The following is a 23,433-nucleotide window of genomic DNA, read 5'->3' as shown; positions in this document are numbered from 1 at the left end:
CCGCCCCGCCCGCCCCTTCCCGGCGCAGGCAGCGCCACGTCTCGGGCAGGAGTCGGCGCCGGGCGGGCGGCCTCAGGTCTGCGGGGGCTGGCCGGGATGGGGGGCAGCTCGGGGTGGGGGCGCGGGGCCCGCTTCAGGCCGCGGGGCGCTCGGGGCTGCCCGAGGAATCGGGGAACCGCCCGGGCCTGCCCGAGGAACCGGGGAACCGCTCGGCCCGACTCGGCTCGGCTGTGCTCCGTGGGCTGCGGCCCCGGGCCTCCCGATGCTTCTGCTGGCGCCCAGGGACGTGCCCGGCCCAGAGACCCCGCGGCTGTGTCTGCCGGTGCCTCCCGCTCTGTGACCGGGACCCGTTGTCGTCCTGACTGTTCGTGTTTTAAGCAAAATCGGTGACTTTGATACAGCTCTTTCCATATGGGCTTATTTATTGCTGTGTTCCCGTGGCGTGCCTACATTTGTGTGTGTGTCTGTGTCTGTGTGTGTCTGCTTATGCAAAACACAGGGATACAAAAGGACTCGGAGGCCGGAATGCTCTTCCGTTTAATATTGGGAATGGGTTGTACAGGAGAAAGCCATTCTTCATCACCTTGATCATTTAAATGCGTTTTATAACAAGGACAACAAACCATCTCGTGTTGGCTGGATTTTGACAAGGTGTGAGAGCCAAAATCTTGCTTGCCTTTTGTCTGTAATTCCTCTTGGTAACCTGTCACGTAGCATCTATTTGCTGTACAGTGGAAGTTCTAGGAGTTTTACTGAAAGCTTTACTATACTGAAAATCTTTTAAAATTAGTAACAAATCACAGTGAAGGTGTTTTGTTTGTTTTTTTTTTTGTTTGTTTGGTGGAGGCTTCCCATTTGGAAAGGTGCTGCAGGTTTCTGGCTCCTCCACAGCTCCCCTCTGTAAGGATCACCTACATAACCCTGTTTTCCTGTGTGTCCTGAGCTGTTTGCTGCCTCAGTGACATTTTGGAGGTGGTGGTGGTGTTGCAGGGTGACCAGGGCAGTGTGGCACAGTAGCAGTTACACAAGTGCTCCCTGGAGATATGGCAGGAATGTTGTTCAAAATGTTTGTGTTCATGTAAAAATGCAGTCAAAATATTCCTGATTTGACATTCTCCAAAACCACACCCCCCCACCCCAGAGGTTAGATTAGGTATTCAGAAGTTAGATCCGAATACCTGAAGAATCATTTGCAAATTCCATAAACTGTGTTTGGAAATAATTTTCTTGGCTGGTCACAGGAGAAGGCAATGTTTAGCTGCAGTCTAGGCCGTGTTCTGACTGCCAGCTTGTGCTGTAATGAGTAGTTCAGAGTCTGTACAGTGATTCATACTTGCTGTTCTGCAGACAAGTAAACAGTAATGATGTAATTTAATTTTTAAAATGTTTAATCTGAATTCTATACTTCATTTTAACAAAAGATATTGAAACTCATTCCATTAAATTAAGTATATGGTATGTTTCCATATATATACTGCAATTTACAGGGGACAATACTACTCTGTTACTGGCTTTGTTCTTAAAGCAGAGGCCAAAGAGATCTTTCTATTAAAAGGGACAATGATTTTAAATCAGCTGTCTTGCTAAATATCTGTTGCATCCTTCTGCAGTATATCAGTGCTACTAAAACAGTGAACATAAACAGATCACTTTTTCTCCCCAGATCTGGATACTTGGTTGTATTTCATTGTCTCTGTTGTTACTGCATGTCCTGCTTCTGTCTGTGGGCACTACTTTATTAACTCATCTTTTCAGAGCTCCAGTAAATGTTTGTAAATTCACTACAAATTTTGTTCCTAGAAGATGCAGCTCCTTGGTGATTGCAACTTTGGCTGCGAGCTGTTTCCATGATGTGGAGTTAGAGCTGCCTGCTGCACACCAACAGCTCTACAGCTCACAACTGTGCTCTTGTGGGACACCTTGATGCTGCTCTTGCTGATGGAGAGAAACAGGACTTGGTAGTTCACTTGGTGGCAAATTGTTGAGAAGAAGAACTTTCCAGGGATCTGGATCATTTTTACCATGGACTCCTCATCTGTCCAGCAGGATGTTCACTTGGAGAGCAGGAGCAGTAATGGGGCTCCCAGCAGCCCTGAAGAACTTTCAGATTGTAAACCCAAGTCACAGCTACTTACTACAGATGAAATTAACAGTAAGTTATTTAATATGCACCAAATAATTTCCTGTTTTACCCAGGGTTTTATATAATCATCTGTGTTATTGTTCAGGTTAAGGTTTTTCTTGGGGTCAGGAATTTGTTGTACAGCAGTTTTAAGCAAGTTTGGTGAAGTCTATAGCTCTGTGTGCATGTAAAACTGTTGGGTTTTTTTGCTGTAGAACTTGTCATTTTGAAAGCAAAACGAAGCTATTAACTTAAATACTATCAGCTGTTAGGTGAGTATTTGTTGTTCAGGGTGTCAGTCTTCAGATAATGTTTCCAAGAGTGTACACCTGAAACTCTCTAGAATGATCAGTTCTGAAATGACTGTTCCAGAGTAAGCTTGTGACTGGAGTACTTTATTCTGGCAGAAGAGCTCTTCCTAATAAATTAAATCACTTAGGCAAAACCCAAAATGTCTGGCTCTGCTTCTCTTTATGAAAGAGAGATGCTGGCATGTACTTTCCAGTTTATCTCAAAGTAACTTTTATAGGTAGACAAGCTCTATAGTAAAATAATCATGCAGCTGTTTATGAGAAACTATTTAGAGTCCACTATCTGAGTAGATTATAGAATCAGACCTGAGTTGAAAGGGAGCTGTGCAGGTTATCTAGTCCAACCTGCTGCACTGAGCACACCTGGTTCTGGAGCAGGATCAGGTTGCTCAGGCCCTCGTGCTATTGAATTCTGAAAGTGTCTGCAGAGGGAGGTTCATCAGCCTCCCTGCCCTTCCAGTATTTAACTGCTTTCATTGTGAAAGTATTTTCCCTGCACTGAATTGAAATCTCCGTGTTTTCCTGGCAGGAGTCCGAGGATATGTTGGTGTTTAAGGATGTGGGGGTGGCTGGGTGGAGAGGTGTGTACATTGTGGCTGCCTGGATACACAAAACCACAGTAGTTCCTTGTGTAAAAGGAGGTGACGTGGTGAAGCTGTGGCCTTCTGGCACCACAGGTTTGTCACCCTGTCACAGGCAGCAGAGAGGAGGCCCTGACACTTCATTTGCTTTTTCTACTCTGCCTGTTATCAGAGTGGCAGAGTGTGATGATTCATTCATCTTTTCTGAAGCTGGAGATCACACGTTCCTGTTATCTCCTGTGCTGGACAATCAAATTGTGACTTACAGTTACATAGTGTGTCTTTCTACTGTTTTTATTCTAATTGCATCTCCTTGCCCATTGTTCTAAAAAGACTGCAGCTGTATTGACACTACTGCCTGTAAATTACTTTAGTTCAAGGAGTGTGTAGATTGTGAGTGTCTCCTGGCCTCAGGAAGTCACCAGGAAACCATTCCTCCAGAATTTTGCTCCAGCATCCCTTTGGTGTATGTATACCACTCACTGCTGGGAAGAAAAAATGTGAATAAAGTATAAACCTGATGCAGTTTCTGGGATGGGCAGAAACAATATTTCTGAATGTATGAGCTGTTTTCTTATTTTTGATTCTTGTGGCTATTCTTAGCATTGACACCTATTTCAAATTCAGTTTTGCCAGTATTCTAGTTTTAAAATGTTAGTCATTAAAAAGCAGTCTTTCCCTCTGCCCTCCTTTACATCCTTTTTGAACTCACCCCTTCCATCATGCCTGCAACTGTTTTTGTGACTACATGGTGATCTAAATCAGAGAAGTGATTAAGGCTAAATGGCCTGAAATGTTGTCTGCATGACAAATAAGATTCTCAAAAGTATTTTATTCAAATCTTAGAGCTGATGGGTTTTGGCAGCCTAAGTCTGAAAACTTTATATTTCTAGCCAAATTCAGTTTCCTCATTCAGTTTCCTCTATGCTGGTTCACACTGAGCTGGCTTGAGGGAAGATGCACTGCAGGGGTAGGAACTTGATTTTAGCACTTGTAAATACTTTGTGATCATAAATGTTAAATATTTTCCACCATCTTTAGGAAAAAAAAAACCAAACTAAATCTTGCGTATTATTCCAGTGAGTTGCAGTTACTTCAGTGATAACATGGTGTGGGAATGAACAGAAAGGCAGTGGCTGTTTCAGTGCTCTGTTCATTTGAGATATATAGTAATTAATTTAAAGTTAGATACATGGGTTTTTTGCAAGAGCAGGTTCATAAATGTTAGTAGTTCCCAGCCAAGTGAAATAGAAATGAGAAATCCAGAGTATAAACCTATGAAATGTTTAGAAATGAGAAATCCAGAGTATAAACCTATGAAATATTTATCTGGTTTTGAATATGCATTTTTCCTGCTGGAAAAGAAAAATACTAGTAAGTGGGCATAAAATTGGTGTTGAAGTGATTCTTTAATTGCATTTTAATTGGTGGGTTTATTATTTTGATACATATGATCTTTTCTACTGTGCTTTTGATGACGATATCCTATTTGAAAAAAATGTCAGCTCAGTTTAAAATTGAGAAACTGCTTGAGCCAGGCTGGAAATGGGGATGGTGGATGCTTTCTCCCCAGTGCCCAGCTGCACATCAAAGAGCTGAATCATTCAGCACAGGCCTGCAGCTGCTGAGGCTTACTTGTAGTAGATTGTGCCTCAGAGTTCCTTACACTCAGTGTTTCATGCTTCTAAACCTAACAAGATTTAAAAACCTCTGTGAAGTTTTAAAGATGTGTTTTATGATGACTTTTGAGGTCCTGCTGGAGGGCAACATAATAAAGCAAATGAAAAGTACTTATTCTGATCTTGTAAAGTAAAGAATCACAAATCCTCTATGAGATGTCTCCTGCCAGTTGCTGTCAGTAGCAGTTTCTGTATTCATACAATGTAAAGGCAGTAGTGCTGGCTTTGTGTTTGGGTGGAGCTGTGAAGATGAATTAAGTGGCTTGAAGTTGTAGCTCAGTAGAACTTTCTTTTCCAGCTACCAGTAACAACATCAATGAAGTGCCAAATGAAGAGGGAAGTCTGGAGATAAACAGCAAAGTGGATGCCTGCCAGAATGGGCCAGAGTCGCTCTGCCTTGACTCTCCTGGGTCTTTTGATCCTACCAGCAGTGAGCAGGGTGAAGAGTCATCCCCAGGTGTGACTGGTTTCCATGACAGCCTAAGGAAGTCTCAGGGAACTAGTGCTGAGGGCATAGCTCTTAGAAAAGAAGCTTTGCAGTCTCTCAAACTAAGTCTTCCCATGCAAGAAACTGAATTGTGTAAGCATCTGTTTATGGTGGTGCCCTGCTTTCTCTTGCTGCATAAAGCTTTTTACTCTGAGCCTGGCTCTGGACTTCTGTAACATCATTTAAGCTTGAACTAAACTTCATTTTTGCAGTAAACTTTTACTCAGAACTGCAATTCATTTTCTTTCAGTAAACCACCTTCTGCTACAGCTAAGGCACTGCCTTACCATTTAAAACTGGCTCTTCACTGGAGGGGAATTCACGCTTTCTGGGGCTGAAGCTATTCTAATCTTCTTGATTATTAGGAGAAACAGGTGACATTAAATAAAAAAGAACAGCAGAACCAAGTGATTTTAAGCTAAGAAAAAAAGGAAAGGAGAGAAGAGCAGTGAAGGGGGGGAGAAGGGAAAGCCTTTATATAAAGGTGTCTAAAAGTCTTACTACAGGAAAGGTTTAATGTGAGTTAATAAAAGGTAAGAAAATACATCTAGGGAACCATTTTCCACTACTTTTAGGGAATGAGTGGACTGTGTAGGTCTTGCTTAGTTTTCTAATTTTAGTACTGTCAGAAATGCAGGACAAGTGAGATTAAGTGACAGCAATAGTTTTTGTCTTGCTGTATAATCTCTTGTCATCTCCTCCATCTGTGGAGGAACCAGCATTTGCAAACTGAGCAGTGGAAGTCCACAGGCTTTATCAGTGCTTACACAAGGATGTATTTGAAGAGGGTCATTTGAGGTGCATGTCAGTGGGCTTTCCTTTTGTTCCTTGCTTAAGCATGAAGCATGTTGCTGATGGTAGAAGGGGCTTTTACCTTTTGCATCCCTTTTACCTGTGTTGGAGTTTTCTGTTTGACTGTGAAGATGCCTTTCCCTTACAGGCTCAGGAGAGTCTTCACTGCCACTGGAAAATGAAGAACAAATCAGACTTCAGGCAAGAAGGCGTCTGGAAGAGCAGCTCAAACAATACCGAGTGAAGAGACACCAAGAGAGAGTGAGTACCACACAACACATCTTCTAGATTGTGTTTTGTTGAGAAGCTTGAAAACTTTACCATTTTTGTTCCCTGAATTAAAACATTCAATAGTTTCCTCAAATGAGAGAAAACATTTTTGTCTTCTTCACAGGCAAAATTTGTTTCTGTTACCTCATCAGTTGTGTACCATTTTGTGATACTTAAAAATAGAGGAGGAAAAAAACATACACCAAACTTAAAGTAACCCAAATGCTCAATTTTGCCTATATTTTTCAGTTACCTTTTGGAGTCTCACATGAATATTTTCAGCATCTATATACTGAAGCTTGATAGCTTGATGAATTGTATAATTCATCTTGTTTATGAAAGGACATATATTTAATATCAGTGTAAAAGTAGAGCTTTATATCTTAAGTTACAGCAAAATAAATCTTTGATGCTCTTTCAGAGTTAACATTCTGGAATTTATTGTTGACTCTTTGCTTATTTTAGTCGAGTCAGTCTACATCCAAAACCCGTCCCTCCAGCACCCTGGATCCTGAGCTGATGTTAAATCCAGAAATCCTGCCAAGAGCCAGCACTGTAGCAATGACTAAAGAATATTCCTTTCTGCGGACCAGCGTCCCCAGGGGGCCAAAGCTGGGTAGCCTGGGACTTCCAGCATCCTCAAAAGAAAAAAGAAGCTCAAAATCTAAGGCCAGCAAGATCCGCTCCTTGGCTGACTACAGAACTGAAGATTCAGATGCTCGAAATGCTGCTGGGAATTCTGTGGCTACTGACCTACCTGGGGGGGCTGTGATGCAAAGCAGAAGTGGCCCAACATCAGTTGTGTCTGAGATCAGTCTGCCCTCTGACGTGGATGATCGAGTGGAGAATTCCTCCTTGGCAGGAGACAGCATTTCAGAGATTGATGGCAGTGAAGTGGGAATGAGGCTGGATGGAAATGAGAGCGACAGCTCTACCTACAGCAGTGTGTCAGGGAAAGGGCTCTATAGCAGTTTGCAGAATGCAGAAGGCAAACAGGACACTCCATATACAATAAATGGCCAGAAGATACATCCTGAAGCCATGGGGCAATTTCCTTCCCTCAGTGAGGTGCTGCAGGCTGCAGCAGTGGAGCACCAGGCCCAAGAGCAAGAAGTTAATGGGGAGGTTCGGAGCAGGAGAGACAGTATTTCTAGCAGGTAAGGATATCTATTGTTAGTTTATGATATTTTCTTGAAATAGCCTATTATTTTTCTCTCCTACTCACTTTAGATCCAGTTTTAACTTACATTGTTATTGAGTCTGTTAGTAGCTTACAAATTCTAAAAGGATCTGAGAGGTCGCTTCACTTGAGTACCTATTTACTAAGTATATCTTTGGAGAAAGATATTTTTGCCAGTGGCTGTGTTAAATGTACTGCAAGCAGTTGTTTCTGTCTGTATGGAAGGACTTCATTCACTGAATCACTCACAAGGCTTTGTCTATAAAGTCTGAAAGTAGAGACTTGACTGTCTCAATGATATTTAGTATTGTCTTTTTCCTCATCTATGCATGTACCTTTCAGACCTCACATAGTTAAGAGATGCCAAGAGTCTTGTCCTAGATATCTTATCCTCTTCAGCCCCTTGGGAATGAGATTTAGTTTCTCAAGCTTATGTGTAAATGACAAGTATTAAACTGAGTCAGAAAGCAAATGCATAACTGGTGAAGCCCTTAACAATGTGTGCTTTTTATCAGTTGTCTGCAGATGCATATTTTATATGTCCTACTTTTGAAATTATTGGAATAAAGTGTCATGCCCAAATATGTTGAGGTGTACAGTCAGTTGTTGATGATTATTCTGGCTTAGATTTCTTTCTTATGGTAATGAGAAAAGATCTTTTTCTCCAGATGCCTTGGCTGTACAGCAAGGAATCAGCATAAGGAATCCCTTATGCCAAATACCTGTTATTCCTTCTTTTGCAGCAGCTGATGGCATTTCTCAGGCACATTAAAGCAGATAGTTATGAGAATAATTGTGAAGGTTTTGTGATCCCATCATGTCCAGTTGTCTGCTTAAAATGGGATCTGTAAATACAGGATATGATGAAGTCAATGATTGCATTCATCATCAGAAAAATAACAAATATATGGTGCCACACTAGATTCTGCAAGTACAGGAAACTAAAGTATAAAACCTTAGCATGAATATAATTTCTTTTTTTATCAGAGGTTGTTACACTGTGTTCTGCATCTATCATAAACCAGAAAAAATGTCCTACAGTCTAAGCCACACAGATTCTGAGTACCTCTTAATTTCAGAGTCACTTTTCTTCAACTAGACAAGTGTTGTATTCCAACCCTGTAACTGTGCTTGTGCTGTCTCTGTCTCCAGTGTTTCCATGGAAAGCTCCATTGCAGGAACTCATGATGAGATGCTGCAGGTTATGAAGGAGAAGATGAGACTTGAAGGGCAACTAGAAGCACTCTCACTAGAAGCTAATCAGGTAGAAAATGAATTTGGAATTCTGTATTCAGTAAATAATTAAAATAAGATTTTAATTAATTTTCAAGAACCTCTTGCTCATTACATGTGGAATTGTGTTTTGTAAAAACATTATTGAATGAGGTACTTTACAAGAATGCCATGGTGGGCTGACCCTGGCTGGATGCCAGGTGTCCATCAAAACTGCTCAGTCCCTCTCCTCAGCTGGCCAGGGAAGAGCAGAAATAACAATGAAAGGCTCAGGGGTTGAGATGAGGACAGAGAGAGATGGGGAGTCTCAGCTCCAGAGCATGGAGCACCTCCTTTGGTCTTTGTCTTATCAAAGCCACTTTGCTGGGCCTCTTTTTTAGTCAGCCACTAATATATTTTCTCATGAGACTCCTGCATTTTGGTTTTCTGGACACATTCAGGCTCTCAAAGAGAAGACTGAGCTACAAGCCCAACTTGCAGCTTTGAACATGAAGCTTCAGGCACAGATGGAGCACAGCCAAAGCAGCCAGCAGAAGCAGGAATCCCTGAGCTCAGAAGTGGCCACATTAAAGCAGTCTTGCTGGGATCTGGAACGAGCAATGGCTGACCTGCAAAATGCCTTGGAAGCAAAGAATGCCAGCTTGGCTTCTTCAAACAATGATTTGCAGTTAGCAGAGGAGCAGTACCAGAGACTCCTGCAGAAGGTTGAAGATATGCAAAAAAATGTTCTCACCAGAGACAGTACAGGTGGGATGATGAAAATGTCAGTCTTTAAAATCTGTTGTTCCATAAATCATTTTCTTTCAACTTGATTCTGAAGTCCAAGAAGAAGAAGAAATTTAAACTTGTGTTTTTTTGATATCATACTAATAAAATAGTCTCAATTTTAAGATGTTTGGTTTTGATTTTGTGTCACAGAAGTGTCACAGTTTGCAAGCTGCCACTGCCAGCCTGGAGAGGAAGGCATAAATATTTAGTCCAGACAGTGGCCTAGTTGTTTTTTTGGAAAATTGTACAAATGCTGATTTGTAATGATGACTCTATGTGCCAGGACACCTACTTCCTGATGTTTAGTTAGTTCATATTTTCTGCCTCTAAGGAACTGTGAATGCTCATAGAAGTGATTCATTTAGTTTAATTTTATTCTGCTTATGACCTGCTACTTTAGATTCTAGCACTTTGGCAGGAAAAGCCAATCTTTCTATAATTAGGCATATGTGCTTTTGTTCAACAATTAAGGAAAAATAGATAAAATTACAAATACAGCAATAATCCTTGAAAAAGTGTGCATAAAAATAGCACAGTGGGGTGTGTTAGTCCAAGCTCTTTATTTTTGTTTTTCTAGTTCATGACCTGCGCCAGCAGTTGGCTTCTCTGCAGACCCAGCTCCAGAAGGTGCAGCTGGAAAGGACCACCCTGACCAACAAGCTGAAGGCATCTGAAACAGAAATCACATCTCTCCAGAATGTGAGGCAGTGGTACCAGCAGCAGCTGGTCCTGGCACAGGAGGCCCGTGTCAGGCTGCAGAGTGAGATGGCCAATATACAGGTTTGTGATTTATTGCACATGGGAGAACTGAGAATCTCTTTTTTTCAGTTTTATCCACAGGACAAAACTGATTTTTTTTTTTCCTTCTTTTAGGCTGGGCAAATGACTCAAGCAGGGATGTTGGAACATCTCAAACTAGAGAATGTGGCCCTGTCTCAGCAGCTGACTGAAACCCAGCACAGGTCCATTAAAGAAAAGGAACGAATTGCAGCACAACTACAGAATATTGAGGTATGGTTGTAAAGGGTTTTCATGAGTTATGTTCTGTCTAGGTTGTGTATTTATGTTTTACAAAATCAAGATTATTCTGGCAAAGTAATATAGAATTCTTATGAATTGGTTCAAATCCTGCATTATAAAAGCAGTAAATATTTGAGAGCAAATAAATTTGCATAGCATTATGAACAATTAGAGGGAAGAAGGTCATACATTTCCCATTCAAAGGTGATACTTGCATTTTCACTTCTGGTATTTGTTTTTAATTGAACTTTGAAGGCAAATGTAAATGTTGTCCTTTGCCCATCCATGAACTTGTTCAAGAGGAAACTTAATTGGAAATTAATCTAAATCCGTAATGTGCTTTTTAAATGTGTTAAATTGCTCACTAATCAGGTTTGTCCTTCCTTCCCTCCAGTAAGAAAAGTTGGGTAAAATCTGAAGTGCAGTACAGTCACTTCCAAAGCTCTTAGAGCCTTAAAATCCCCTGATTTTCAGTGACATTTCTGCTTCTGAGTCTCAAAGGAGAGTGAAGCAGCAGGTTTGTGGAAGCACCCATCTGCAGTGTTACTGATAGCTTGTGTAAATGACAGGACTGTTTCCTGAGTAGCTACAGCATCCAAGGAGTCCCTTCTGGTTTAGAATTTTCCCAGACAGCTTAATTTTAATAAAGATTCTTTTTCTTCATGTCTTGCTCATCAACTGAGAAAGGACAAGGTGTTATTTAATAGGTATTTAGATTGTGACAAGTATGCAAAACATTCACTATTATTCTAAGGTGTTTTAAGTACAGGAATGAGTGACTTCAGTAAGGGCATACATGTGTGTAAGGCAGACATCAGAATTGTGTTTGTGTTTTTCCTCTACAAATTTTCTTGATAATTTACTTTTCTCTTTTCCTATTTTTTCCCCACTCCTTCCCCTCCATTGAAACTGTTGAAGTTGATTCCATGCTTTTTCTATGCAGGCTGACATGTTAGATCAGGAAGCTGCCTTCATGCAGATCCAGGAGGCCAAAACAATGGTGGAAGAAGACTTGCAGAGAAAACTGGAGGAGTTTGAGGATGAGAAAGAACAGCTCCAGAAAATGGCTGATTCTGCAGCAACACTGGAGCAAGAATTGGAAGAGGTAGACTGTTCTTAATCAGCTTCCCAGGAATTCCAAGGGAAATACTGGTTTGGCAGAAAAAGCAATAGTAAATTGATACTGCCCTTTAAACTTCTTTTTGAAACCTGAAAGATTGCTGCAAAAATGAAGTGCATACTAAAGTCATTCTGTTCCAGGTGAAAAGGCCTTTTTTCCAACCATGACAGTAATAATACTTTTTAAAAATTTCATAACTACTGTCTTGCCAGATGCTGGGTTTTTTTAGTGAATTCAGTATGTGATTATTCTAAGTATAGACAAGAACCACAGATCCATGTTCAAAGTTGTCAGGCAGTGAGGATATCATTACATACTTTAACAGAGCCTTGCTTTAACCTTGTAACCTTATGCAGGCAGCATGTCAAGGGCTGCAGTGACATGAAGTATGTGATAGCTCAGTACATATTCCATGTCATGATATGGTATTATTAATAATGCTGAATTTACCTGAATTTGCTGTGGACACATTTTTCAAGTAAAACTTTTGAATACAATGAATATTATGAATATTTTAGGTTTGCCATTCTGGTCATTGCTTAGCCTGTAAGGTAACAGATGCTGCTCAAGGCAGTTGATACAATTAACAGAGTAAATACAAGATGCCTCAGAACATTAAAAATATTTTCACCTTCTGCTGTTTTCTCCTACAGGCTGAAATATTAATTATAATACTTGATTTTTATTAGAGTGCTTTTGCAAAGATAACTTTTGTTTTGTACTAATTTAATTTTAAAATATTTCCTTTCAGGTCAAGTTGACTTTGCATCAGCGAGATCTGCAGCTCAAATCCTTGCAGCAAGAACACCTCGACCTGATGAAGCAATTGACTCTAGCCCAGGAGACACTGCACACCAAAGAGCAGTCCCTGGATGACCTGCAAACACAGTATGATGAACTAAAGGTCAGGCTAGAAGAGCTCCAGAGTGATGCTGCTTCTAAGGATGACACAATCCAGTATTTGCAGAACGAGAAGATTGTGTTGGAGGTGGCTCTGCAGGCAGCAAAAGCAAGTAAAGAGCAACTTGATGAAGGGGCAGCACGCCTTGAAGAAGGTACAGAGGTAACATCAGAAATCTTGGAGCAGCTGAAGCAGGAAATGGCAGTCAAGGCAAGCCAGGTAATGATCTTTCTGAAATCTTACCAGTTTTAAAACACAATAATTTGGAGTACAGGTCACAGTTTGGGTAGTAATTTTGTAGGGTGCTCTTTTCTGTGGCATTGTGGGCCAAACATCTTTCTTATGCAGTAATTTGGTTCATAGTGTGGTGACCTGGTGAGTGTATTTCTGTATAAAATGTTATGTTATCTAACCACTGAGATGCTTAGTCAGGAACAGGATCCTTGTTAGATTAGCCAATTGTTAAAATCAGACAGATAAGCTCACCAAAGAAATCAGGTATAATATGACATTTGGCACATAAAGTAATGTTTGCTTTTCCCCCCTCTGGCAGGTGGAAAATCTGCAGCAAGAAAATGCCAGCCTCAAAAAACAGCTTCAAAAAGTGAAGGAACAGTTCCTGAAGGAGAAGGTAAGTAAAACCAAAGACATTTCAGATGCATGCACCCAAGGAATACACTTTTTTTTACAGTGGAGGCATGTACTTCTCTGAAGGTTTTGAGGATATTTACATCTATGTTTTGTATCACAGAACTTTGTGGCATTAAAATACAGAAAATGTATAACTTTCAGTTGAATTTCTATCTGTAACTAATGTGAAAGCTGACCTACCAACAAATGCATGCTTTGATAGGGCTTTGGCCTTTGCCAAGTGATCCACCATAGAAAATCTCTCCTTGATTTGTTGATTAGGTTTGCTTTTGCAAAAGCACTCATGTAAATCTTCAAGTGTTGTCATTTCCTTGCAGCTTTGAAAAATAATAGTTGCTTAATTATTGCCATAATTAGATGGTAAATAAGTGCTTTACTGCAAATTTTATTCTGAATTTACACAGTTTTGAAACAGTAATTTGAAATGGATATGTCATTAGTGTTGCACATATATGTGTCTTATTTATAAGGTGACACCATTAATTTGCTGCTTGATTGCTTATTAACCTAATGTCAAAGTTTGTTTTAGCTTGTTATATTTAAGTTTGGGAAGGCTGTTTAAACTGTCAGTCATAGTTAAACCCTCTTCTCATGGCAAAAGTTACTAATTATGTGCGTAGGATGGTTAATTTTTGACAATTAGTTTGGTTTTTAAAAATGGCACATAATGCAGTTTCCATAAAGAATGTGAAGAAGAGCATCCCTTACTGCAGAGAGCACTGAGGTGTTTCATTTAATAAATTGCTAATATGAGCTGTTATTTGATATCTGAGCTTGCATAAAAGCCTTTGAACCAGAGTAAATATCTTACAGAGGCTGGTGCTGGTTTGTATGACACCCCCACCCACTCAAACTAAAAGAATATCAGTAAATACTTTCTAGTAAATTAGTCAAAAATTTTGCAAAGCTGAAACAGAGGTGACACATTGTCCTCTTGAAACTCTTGTGTGCAAGGTGATGGTGGAAGCTTACCGAAGAGATGCCAGCTCCAAGGACCAGCTCATCAGTGAGCTGAAAGCAACAAAGAAGCGGCTGGACTCGGAGCTGAAGGAGATAAAAAAGGAGCTGCTGAAAATCCAAATTGAGAAACAGTCACTCGAATCTGAGCATTCAAAACTACAGAAGGAAGTATCTCAGGTTCACCAGCAGATGGTGGAACTAGAAAATCACCTCCAGTCAGTGCAGAAAGAACGAGATGATATGGAAACACGCCTGCAGGTATGGAAGGTGTAAAGCTTTGGAGAGTGTTACATCCAGGATACACTGCTGTTTCTGGTAACTTTGTTAAGAAACAGAATGACCACCTGCAAGTTAATGTTCTTGGTTATATATTTAAAATAGTCTAGACATTTCAACACATACCTACCAAAATTCTGTAAATGCATGACTGCTTACTAACATCTCATGTTAGTGGGGCGAAGCACTACAGGAGTGGTAGAAGACTGATGTGGAAGCACTTTACTACTGTGAACTCCATCTGAGAACAAGGTCCAAACACTCTTATGTGTTAACAGTGGTGGCCTCAAAGGAAAGAGTTAAAGACAAAATAAAAGGGAAAGAGAATATGGAGGACTGGAGAGCAATTTATATTTAGAGATGGAAGTAATTTTGAAATTTCATTATTTTTCTTTTATAATCAAACATCACAGCAAACATGCTTTTGTTCTTACACTCATGAGTCTTCTTTTCCTTCCTGTTAAGTCTTTGCAGTTCGATAAGGAACAAATGGAATCTCTTGCTGAGGCAAATCAGGCATTAAAACAACAAGTAGAACAAATGCAAGAAGAAGCAAAAAAGTAAGTGTTCTTCTAGTACAGACAAAAGAACTACAGCATCTGATTTTCATATTTGGCTTTCAGATGTTGGGTTTTGTTGGGTCATGTTAAAAATTGATCTTGTAGTACTATTTGTCAAGCAGCTTTTGTTTTTACCTGGTGTTTTCTTTTCCTTTCACACCAGGGCCATTACAGAGCAGAAACAGAAAATGAAGCGTCTCGGGTCAGACCTGACGAGTGCTCAGAAAGAGATGAAAGCAAAACACAAAGCCTATGAGAATGCAGTCAGCATTCTCAGTCGGAGGCTGCAGGAATCTCTTACTGCCAAGGAATCTGCTGAGGCAGAGCTGAGCAAACTAAAAGCACAAATTACTGATGGTGGGAATGACCAGATTGCTCAGGTATGCAGATGTCCTTTGACACTGTACAAAGACAGAGCTATAAGTCTTGAAATACTATTTTACCCTGAAGTGATGAAAATATTTGGAAAGTAAAGCTAGATAAGAGCATGGTGTCAGGGCTCTGAGCACTGAGAACTTCTTTAACTATGATTTGGCAAGCTAGATTTACTGATTAAATTTTTATTGTTGGCTGTTTTTTTGGTGGAATTGTTTAATTTTTTTTAAGGGTTGGTATCTAAAAGTTTTCCAGGATTCTAGCTCTTACTGTTTTTTTCTCATTGACAGCTAAAAGTTTTTCAAGGTAGCTATAGCTTATTTATATATGTTAGGCCTGCAACAAGAAAATTAATTTACTAAGGGAAGCTCCAATTTCATGAACCAATGGAGCAAGATATCAAGTACACCTACAGCAGTAGCTGGATGCAGGGGTGGAAAAGTCTGACCAAGACCTTTAAATTAAACCCTAGCACCTTGTTTCATATTTTCTAGAGAAGCAGGTTTTTAACCAAAGCAGCAGAAGTGACTCCTGAAGATGGGTGATGCATCACTAATCATGTGTGACCCTCTTGTCTTTAGGAGAAGATCCAAGCTCTGAAGACAGAACTGCGAGCTCTGAGCAGCAGTAAGTTGATGCTGGAAAAAGAGTTGCAAGAAGTGATTTCACTAACCAGCCAGGAGCTTGAAGAATACAGAGAGAAAGTGCTGGAACTTGAAGATGAGGTGATTGCTTGAATTTGCTTGGTAGATGGGCATATGACAATAAAAAGTGCCTGCAAGACAGGGAAAAAATGTACCAAAATTTTATTCCAGTGGTGGAGAAAATCAGAATCATGGCTAGGAAACATCGTGTCAGTGGTACTTGCAAATTTTGTTGCCTTGTGCTGGTTCTTTGTGGTTTCATGAGTCATTGTCCTATAGGGAAAGAGGATGAGAGAGAAGAGTGGTTCCTGTATTAGATACCAGCTGTGTCTGGTCATGAGACAGTGAGGATACATAAACCATTAGTGAACTGCTGGGAGTCATGGATCCCCAGCGATGCTGGTGATGCTGTTCAATTGTAGAGTGGCACAAAAAAAATTATATATATCAACTGCTCTGGATCTGCACCTGAACAGTACTCCTGGATTCTTCTTTCTAGCAAGCATTTTAGTCTTCCAACAGAAAAAAATACCAAAGTGAACTTATTTTTTAATGTTCATTTAAAAAAGAAAAAAAGAAATGAAAAAAGAAATCCCACTCTGGAAAAACAAGATGCTTAATGAGTTTAACTTACAAGTTTTTTGGATAGTAACCTGAAGCTGTTTGGTTATGTTTGTTTGATTTGTGTTTTTCTTTGACTATAGCTTCAGGAATCTAGAGGCTTCAGGAAGAAGATAAAACGTTTAGAAGAAATGAATAAGAAGTTGGCCCTTGAACTGGAGCATGAACGTGGAAAACTTACAGGTCTCAGCCAGTCCAACGCTGCTTTGAGGGAACACAACAATATCCTCGAAACAGCATTAGCAAAAAGAGAGGCAGACTTGGTACAACTGAATCTACAGGTATTTCACTTTTTGATGTAATAACTTCAGAAGGGAATTGGCTCGGTGTATTTTCTCCAGCTCTGGGTCCTCTGTGTGTTGTGTAACAGCATCAATATGGGGTTGAACAAGAAATCAGAAATGGGAGTTGGCAGTAAACAGAGTTTTCTTTAGAAAAAAAATTAATAAAATTGCACTACAATATTTGCAATAGTGAAAGTGTAGGTATTTGGAACATACCAAATCCGTATGTCTTACATATGGATTCATTGAGGTAAATAATTTTTATTCCAGTACATTCATGTGGATATAGGCAATGCACTACCATTTAACCATTGCTACTTGTAAGGTTGAAGGTACCATGTGGAAAGAGTAATCAGTGAACAGCAGAAAGGTGTTCTGCAATCCCTGCATTGGCTTGTGTTTATATTTCCTCTACTTCCAGTGAGCCCACACAAAGTGTGCATTTGTTTTTGTGATGTGTTACAGGTTCAGGCAGTCCTAAAGCGGAAAGAGGAAGAGGATCAGCAAATGCAACAACTTATTCAAGCTTTACAGGCTTCCCTAGAGAAGGAAAAGTTAAAAGTTAAAGAGCTTCAGAAGCAGGTAATGACTCATCTTTTTATTTACTTATGATGCGATTTAAAGGTATTTAAAAAGTATCTTGAAATGAAATCTATGTTTTGTAACATCCTACTTCCTGCAGGGGGTCTGTCAGGATGGCCAGTGGCTGAAAGACCAGTTGATGTCTCCTCTGTTGTGTCCTTTTTTATTCACCTGAGAGAAAAAACAAAGTAAAACTGTGTCTTTTTGTCCTGTTAGGAAGCAGCAGCCAAAGCGGATGCAGCCCACAACCGGCGACACCACCGGGCAGCGATGCTGGAGCTCAGCGAGATCAAGAAGGAGCTCCACGCCAAAGAGCTGCTGGTCCAGGCCCTGCAGGCTGAGGTGGACAAGCTGCAGTAAGTAAATGTCTCAAAAAGAACAATAATTAAAACAAATCCTCTCAAAAAGCCATACATCAGTGAATTTTTGGATTTGCCCCTTTGGAGTGGATTATGTTGAATGTTCCTCAGCAGAACATGACCATGGATGCTTGTTTGGACTCTGAGCAAATACCTGCATTTTTCTCTCTTTATAATTCTGGTACACTGTTTTTAGGCTTCACTATTTGCTTTTTTTTCTACTTTCACCACACACTTCTACTATTTCACATTGCTAGTAAGGATTAACATTTTATATATATCCTATTATTCCTCTCTTTTACATCTTTTACATCTCTGAGGAACTACATAGAGAATTAATTTGATTATTGACTATGTTCCACAATGTATTAAAATTCAGTTTGCTCCTATATAAATTTTTTTCTTAATTATAGGAAACTATCAGACCTACATGAAAATGAATATTAGCTTAAGTCTATTCCTCCAGAAACAAAGCAAAATTGCTGACAGGGTTTTAGTTTTGTGGGGTTTTGGTTTTTTTTCTGCATAATCATTTGTTTGTAATTGGACTTTTTCTGGTGCTCAAGAATTTATACATATCTTTCATAAAATCTTCTTGTGATTTAGCTCTTGCTCTATGAATGTGTTGGCAAAGCCCTCAGTGAAAGCTGTGATTAACCAGGTTCCATGCACAATCATGTCATTTATAGATAACTGGCTAACCCAGTGAAGTTCTTGTTTTAAAGAACAGATTGAGTAACTGCTGTGTCTGTTAATCTTGCTGTGCAGGGTAGAGGATGAAAAACATTCCCAGGAGGTGTCTCAGTTCCAGCAAGAGCTGGCAGAAGCCACATCTCAGCTCCAAGTTCTGCAGAAAAACCTGGATGACAAACTTAGTGAACAGCCTCTAATAAGCCAAGAGGTAAAAAGTGAACACTTACTGTGTGTATCTCTATTTCTATTCCATTGTATGACTTTGGCTTTAATTCAGCATATTTAATAGTTTTGCTAGGTTTTCTTAAGAATGTTTTCATGAGATATAAGAATATATTTGGGATTTTGTGGTTGATTGCACCTGTAGATAATTCCAATTATGTATTTTCTTTTTCCCCTGGTAGGTGGAAGACTTGAAGTGGGAAGTAGAACGAAAAGAAAGAGAAATTGAAACACTTAAGCAGCAGCTGGACATGACTGAACAACGCAGCCACAAGGAGTTAGAAGGGATACAAGTTGTCTTGCAGGTATTTAATCAGCCAATTCTGATGGATGGAAATTTTGATTGCTTTAGGGGGATATTTAAAACTATATTTTTATTTTTAAAAGCATAGTTAGACTTTTTTTCTGAATTTTTATTTTGACTGTGCTGTTACCTTTGTAATTCTTCAACCTCTATGCCATTAAAACAGGCTACTGACTTTCTTTTAACCCAACCTCTGATTTTCTGCCATTTGCCAAATCTGGCAAATTTGTTTCAAACAGCAAACACTTTCATACAGTGTTGTGTGTTGTTTTTTTCTGCTAGTTTCCTCTGGAAACTGAAAAGTTTATAAAAACATTAGTTGGCTGGAATTTTTATGCTGTTTCTCACATTTCTCACATCATATTGATTCTCCTCCCATTTAGAACATCAAGACTGAGTTGGAGATGGTGAGGGAAGACCTATCAGCAACTCAGAAGGATAAGTTTATGCTGCAGGCTAAAATGACTGAACTGAAGAACAGCATGAAGTCACTGCTGCAGCAAAACCAGCAGCTGAAGTTGGACCTGAAGCATGGCAAGATGAAGAAGGTATTTAAATAGAAAGAACAATTTTTGTGAAGTAGAGATGCTTTTTGTGTCCCTGCTAGTGCTCTTAAACAACCTAACATGAATGTGCCTGTGGTTCCTGCTCCTTAGTGCAGGTGTGCATCAGTAGTGTGATGTGAGACACTTTCTAGGTGGGAAAAAAGCTATTGATGAAATAAAATTGATGCTTCTGACTCCTTTTTTTCCTTTAACCAGAGGAAAGAACTGAAAGGCGAGAATAACTCTTCCAATCCAGTGACTCCAGTCAAGATTCCTGATTGTCCAGTGCCTGCTGCCCTGCTGGAGGAGCTGCTGAAACCAACAGCTGTGAGCAAGGAGCCTCTGAAGAACCTGAACAGCTGTCTCCGGCAGCTAAAGTATGGCCTGTTGTTTTAAACCATACTAAGGAATCTTAAAAATGTTTTCAGGAAACCAGCTGCCACCATGAGGAAAAAAGGGATTTGTAAAATTAATTATTTATTGGGACTATATTTAGGACAGTAGGATGTTCTGCCTTTGTAAGTGCTTGCTTATATGGTCATTGCCATAGTGAAAGAAGACTTTACAATAAACTGAACAAAATGTCCATCCTGAATTGTACACAGCAGAAAAAATCAAAACCAGCTATTAATATTTTTTAATCAAGCACATGGTATTTGTTTTGTTCTTAAGCTTCTTGTAGATTTCTCTCTCTTGTATACAGCTATATCTTAAGTAGCCTTGGAGTAGGTATCAAAAATCAGAAAAGTAATTTTTTGGTCTTGCATTTAGCAGTCAGTTTTCTGCTTGCTAATTTTGGCTTTTTTTTGTTCTCAATACATCCAAAGGCAAGAAATGGACAGCCTTCAGCGGCAGATGGAGGAACACACCATTACAGTACATGAATCAATGTCTTCATGGACTCAGATTGAGGGCAAGTTAATGGACCTTACTTCTACAAGTCCTACAAGTGCATCAGACCAGCAGGAGACTCCTACTGCAGATGAAAAGAAAGAGAATTGTAGTGTTAGTGACAAGGAAGCTTTGACACTATAACCTCTTTATCAGTTGTCTTTCTTCCTATTGCTTTAAGTATATAAACAAATCTTTATAAAAATTATTTATTTCATTTTTTTAAATGGTGTTCAGAGTTGTGCTTTTGCCTGTAGAAACAAAGGGCACCAATTTAGAATCTGATGGAATAGTAAATGCAGAATGTGCTATTCTAAGGGTTTGTTTGAAACAGTTCTGTCACGTTGGGTACTGCCAAGTGGTGAATCTAGCTCATTTGAGGGTTTAGTAAGAGATTGAGATGAAGATTTAAAATGAGGTCAAGAGGAGCATCTGGTTTCAAGTATGTAATTGTTCAATCTGGGTGAGTTTGTTAAGGAATTATTGTTAATTATGTAACATCTAGGTTTTCTTGTTTGGTTTTCTTTTTTAATTTGTGGGAGTAGGATGTATTTTTTCCCTCATCTTGGATAGTAGCCAAACTACAGTGAAAAACAAGTTCTCACGTTCAGCCATTAGCTGTGGTTGAGAACTGGACATGCTGAGTATTCTCCTGTCCCTCCTATAACCTCTTATTTTTGAAATGCAGATTATAGACATCTGTATTTGAAGGAAAATAAGTTATTGTAAGCCATTTCCAGTTTTGAAGATGACCTCTGACCTATAGCAGAAGAAACAAGGCTGTAAAGACAAGCAGTGCAGAGCATTGGTATCTTTGGCAGATTTGCCTGGCACGTTTGCTGATGTTTTTCTCTTACAGTCACAGGCCAGTAGTGAGCTTTGCTTCACTGCACAAATACTTTGCACCTTTTTATTTCAAGTTTTGAAGTAGACACCCAGTTAAAAGTATGTGTGTAAAATATATATATATATATATACATAAGAAAAAAAATCATAATTTTCTGACTTTGAATATCTGGTTTAATATGCTTATATACTGTAAGTTAAGGCTACAATGAGGGGTTTTGTTACTGTCATTGTTTTAATGTTATGTTTAAGTTTGCTCTTCTTTGACATACTGTAAAAATGGCTTAGGGGAATCAGCACCTAAAGCCAGAGCTTTTAGAAATGTAATTATTTTTACTTTAAAAGACATAATTATAATGCCTATAAAATTATTATTTTTAATAGCTTTATCTTCTCCCACACGCTCCCTCTAATTTTTGCAGCCTCTATTCCAAGGTGTCCAGGGTGAATGGAAGTGTTGGTACTGTGGCAGTCCCTCTGCAGAGCACCTTGACTAAGTTATTTTTAAAGCAGCTCACTTTAGTTTCCTTCATCTTTGGCCCCATTGCTCCATGTGGCTCATAGTGCAGTGACAAGCCAGCCCTCTCCTCACTCTAAAATTCAGTGTTAGGGTATTTGGAAATTTAGTGGTTACTCATGTACTAGAATGTTTTTGTCCTTAAAACAAGTCAATTATATCCATTGTAGTTTGGTGTTCACAAAAAAAAAAAAAAATCTATTAAGTACAAGTAGATTCAAAGGCTGGGGGAAAAATTCTAGTTCATGTATTTTTCCAAAGAGGCTGTTGCTGGTTTTGGGTTTGGTTGTTGCAGAGGAGGGGGAAGGATATTGCATTTTGTTTAGCAGTAAGGCAAAAAATAAATAACCAAACAAAACTCCCAAACCCACCTATATTTATCCAAAGTCTGATTTCTTGTAGCTACCACTTCAAGCTCTAGTCCAGTTGAACACTTCGCACTATAAATGTTTTTACTGAATGATTTCATGCCCTGCAGCTACTGGATTTTAAGTTAGATTTTACTGGGATCAAAGTGAAGTGATGCTGACTGTCAACGTTTTGCAACTGGTAAAGGAAGAAATGCATTGATGTGGTATTAGATGCCCATCAGATGGATTTACCAAACAATTCAAAATCAAAAGCTTTACAAACTAGCTTAAGACATGTCTGCACACTGCTGCAGTCTGCTTTGTAGAGTAAATGGTACTGATTATCTTGCTGCTGTCATGTTCTTGAAGTTGCCTGTATATTAAGCTCAAAGAAGAAAAAAAACAAACCACAGTATTGTTAAAGAAATAAAAATAAACTGTAATGAATAATATATTCAGTACAAGAAAACTACCAAATGTCCAGGATTTAAAATAATACTTGTGCAGCGTTAATGTTGCTGTTCACCTTATTAAATACATTTCCTACAGTTCAGAATCCACTATGTTCTGTTAGTTCAGCAGTGGTTGTATGGATAAAGGTTTTATCTGGTGTCAAAGAAGCCAGAATTTTTAGAAACTTTCCTAGTTGTTCTGAATGTCAGCTCTCCTTTTTGTATCCATTCTGCCTCCTGCTGCAGTTTCTCACTAGCTCCTGGAGACATCTGAGCTTGCACAATCAGCCTTAGATGTGTTTTTCCCTTTCCAAGATGAGGGAGCTCTTGTGGATTAGATTCTGCATTGGCCCAGCTGCTGCTGGCAGTACCTGGACACTGGGCATTGTCCTGTTATATTCACCATGTGCTTTTTCTACAAACACCATGTCATTTACTTACATGAAGGACAGGGAGACTTCAGAGGGTCTAAATCTGGTGAGGTACTAAGTGAAGTTACAGAAGTCACTGGGAGGTCTTCTAGAAGGAGCATGCAGTGTGTGATAAAGGCAAGGCCAGTTTTTGAAGCTCATCAGCTATGTTTTAATGACCCAGAGAAACAGCTGCTGCTTTATTAAAAAGCTTCACACTGAGCCTGGCCGTGCTCAGTCTGCAAAGCTTCAGGTCTCTGCTGTCTAGGCAATAAAATAACTTAGCTGTAGGAATGAAAATTGTCTCCCCTCTGCCTGTCACAGCACTGCCAAATAATCAGGAGAATCTGAAGACTAATCTCTTAAAATTTATTTTACTTTCTCAAGCACTGCAATAGAATGTATTTTCTGTGTTTCTTTAGTGGAT

The 23,433-nt window shown here is 39.4% G+C and overlaps 1 protein-coding gene across 4 annotated transcripts; it reads left to right on the top strand.

Moving 5' to 3' along the window:
• Positions 1 to 22,765, top strand: GOLGA3 (golgin A3). 4 transcript variants are annotated; one of them, XM_054288725.1, is made up of 24 exons: positions 1 to 76; positions 1,801 to 2,152; positions 4,992 to 5,150; positions 6,121 to 6,233; positions 6,708 to 7,399; positions 8,575 to 8,686; positions 9,096 to 9,402; positions 10,001 to 10,203; positions 10,297 to 10,434; positions 11,387 to 11,548; positions 12,315 to 12,683; positions 13,018 to 13,095; positions 14,070 to 14,333; positions 14,817 to 14,911; positions 15,075 to 15,291; positions 15,868 to 16,011; positions 16,635 to 16,832; positions 17,301 to 17,417; positions 17,634 to 17,773; positions 18,545 to 18,677; positions 18,874 to 18,996; positions 19,379 to 19,543; positions 19,757 to 19,917; positions 20,368 to 22,765. In XM_054288725.1, exons 2-24 carry the CDS (start codon positions 2,023 to 2,025, stop codon positions 20,573 to 20,575), a joined length of 4,428 nt encoding a protein of 1,475 aa, XP_054144700.1. In that variant the 5' UTR covers positions 1 to 76; positions 1,801 to 2,022; the 3' UTR covers positions 20,576 to 22,765. The 4 variants fall into 4 exon arrangements, with proteins under 4 accessions (XP_054144700.1, XP_054144698.1, XP_054144701.1 ...); XM_054288723.1 differs by having other exon boundaries at positions 4,992 to 5,273; XM_054288724.1 differs by lacking the exon at positions 1 to 76 and adding an exon at positions 462 to 651 and having other exon boundaries at positions 4,992 to 5,273.
• Positions 22,766 to 23,433: the final 668 nt, after the last annotated feature.

Source organism: Melozone crissalis, unplaced genomic scaffold (assembly GCF_028551555.1).
Source record: "Melozone crissalis strain CALT ecotype California unplaced genomic scaffold, PUWL_Pcris_2 ptg000063l_1, whole genome shotgun sequence".
Classification (NCBI taxonomy): Eukaryota; Metazoa; Chordata; class Aves; order Passeriformes; family Passerellidae; genus Melozone; species Melozone crissalis.
The sequence above is the reverse complement of the archived record's forward strand: the minus strand, read 5'-3'. Positions and strand labels throughout refer to the sequence as shown.